The 2,159-nt window shown below is 52.1% G+C and overlaps 1 protein-coding gene across 1 annotated transcript; it reads right to left on the bottom strand.

The window, feature by feature from the left end:
* Window positions 1-225: 225 nt before the first annotated feature.
* On the bottom strand, window positions 226-756 carry SETTUDRAFT_72530 (uncharacterized protein; the record flags this gene model as incomplete). Its single annotated transcript, XM_008029729.1, has 1 exon — window positions 226-756. A coding segment is annotated over one exon (531 nt), but the record flags the coding sequence as incomplete, so codon positions are not given.
* Between the last annotated feature and the right edge of the window lie 1,403 nt (window positions 757-2,159).

Here is a 2,159-nt window from a genome sequence, read left to right as displayed (position 1 = left end):
GAGTGTCTAAGCGCGTCGTCTGGGCGCCGCTCAGGCCTCGCACAGATGCCGGGTTGCAGAGTAAGACCTGGCGTCTGCTGCTTGACCGAGATTCCATCGAGGAGCTATCCAAAGGGCGTTCAGCCCGTTACAATACCCCCCTCCTTAGGGTGGTACTGCGTCGCCTCTTCGAAACCCCTCTGGGAGGCGGCCCTCGCTGTCTCGCGCAGCCTCCGTGAATGCTTCCCATCGGTCCACTGCCTCAACGTCCTCTAGTAGTTCTGCTGGTTCGAGCGTCGTTCGGTGGAAACCTTTCCACTTCACCTCGTAGTATAGCTTATGCCCTCTCCCACGACGGCGTACCTCCTCTGCTACAATTTCTTCTACTTCCCATTCATCTTCTCCATCTACCTGCAGCGGCTGTGGCTGATAGTCGTCCTGAACCTGGTTTGGGAGCGGATCGTTGCTAGCAAGTTTCAACCTATCGACATGGAAAACAGGGTGTGGGCCTGGGGGCGTGTCTAGTTGGACTGAGTGGCTATCGATTACCTTAACCACTGTGTACTTAGCGTTCTTCCAGTCGAGCTTCTTAGAGCTTCGCCCTGTGCTGTACTGCTGATCGAGCTTCAGCCATACCTTGTCGCCTACTCGGTAGCTCTGCGCTTCTCTCCGAGTCTTGTTCGCCTGTCTCTCTTGTTCTTGTTGAGCAACTGCTATGCCTGCTTGGGCTAGTTCTACGGCTTGTTGTAGCTTAACCGCGATCTCTGCTGCCTTCTGCTCATCCGAAAGCTGTTTGGCTGGTTTCCGCTGTTGCCTTTCATTGTCTAGCTCTAGCTGCAGCGGCTCCACTTCGTGCCTATGCTGTAAGAAGAACGGTGACATTCCAGTCGACGTTGCGTTTCTACCATTGATCGCGATCTGGGCCATTAGGCAAAGCTGTGCCTAGTCATTCTGAGCCTAGTTTGTGAACGTTTGGATGTAGGTCTCCCAGACGCTGTTCATCCTTTCTATTGCACCGTCCGTCTGTGGGTGGTAGGCTGTCGACAGTCTCCGTTTGATCTTCAGAAGCTTGTATAGTCTTGTCTATAGTGCACTCACAAACTAGCTGCCTCTATTAGAGGTAATAGCGTCTGGTAGCCAGTGATATGCGACTACACGTTCGATGAACTTTCGAACGACGGTTTCTGTCTTTGTATCTGGGAGCGGTACGAAAATCGCACCCTTACTGAGCCGATCAGTGATTACCATCAAGCTAGTCATGCCCTCACTCTCTAGTAGCCCTTCGACGAAATCCATGGAGATCTCCTTCCAGATCTGGGTGGGTATTGGCAGTGGTTTTAGAAGGCCTTGCGTGCCCTCTCTCCAGGACTTGCTCCGTCCACAAGCGTCGTAGTTTCTAACATATCTCCGGATCGAGTTGGTCATGCCTGGCCAGAAGTAGTCCCTTGCGAGTATCTTGTACGTTAGCTCGCGTCCTAGGTGGCCAGTGACTAATGAGTCGTGTGCGCCGCTGATGATTGCCGTTCGCAATTCGTCGTTGTCTGGCACCCACTTGCGCCCTCGGTAAAATAGGACTCCGCCGTCCGCTAAGCAGTCTTCGATTGAGCACTTTAGGCCTAAGTTCGCAGGGAAACGTCGTTCTTGGTCCTCTACGGCCTTCTTCGCTCCCTGGTAGACCTAATCCTTCACTGTCGCTTCTTGCTAGAGCTTCTCCAACTCGTTCTGCTCCGACGCTTCTTCGTCTAGTTCTCTAGGAGGTAGTTGGCCTAGTTCTTCTTTAGCTAGGGCAACAGCCTCTTCTTCCCGCCGTTGGCTTCGTGTTTTCGTGGCCATTACTAAAATGGCTTCTTCTAGTTCCTCTTCTAGTTCTTCTTCTGCTATCTCCTAATAGGAGTTTGTTGGCTTAAATATTTGCACGAAACGCTTCTGCAAGCGCTCGTCTTCTGCCCCTGCAGGCAGGTCTTGTTCTCTTCTCGAGAGCGCGTCGGCTCTCACATTCTGCTTGCCTGGCCGATACAGCAGCTCTAGGTTGTACCTACCAAGTAGAAGCGACCATCTCACCTGGCGCTCGTTCAGCATGCGAGGTTTTATGAAGTACTCTAAGTTCTTGTGATCCATAATCACCTTAAACTTCTTAACTAAACGCAGCTTAGAATCCCATTCCTCAAGGCATCGTACTA

The sequence above is a fragment of the Exserohilum turcica genome, assembly GCF_000359705.1.
Source record: "Exserohilum turcica Et28A unplaced genomic scaffold SETTUscaffold_322, whole genome shotgun sequence".
NCBI lineage: Eukaryota > Fungi > Ascomycota > Dothideomycetes > Pleosporales > Pleosporaceae > Exserohilum > Exserohilum turcicum.
This window is presented reverse-complemented; position numbering and strand designations above follow the sequence as displayed.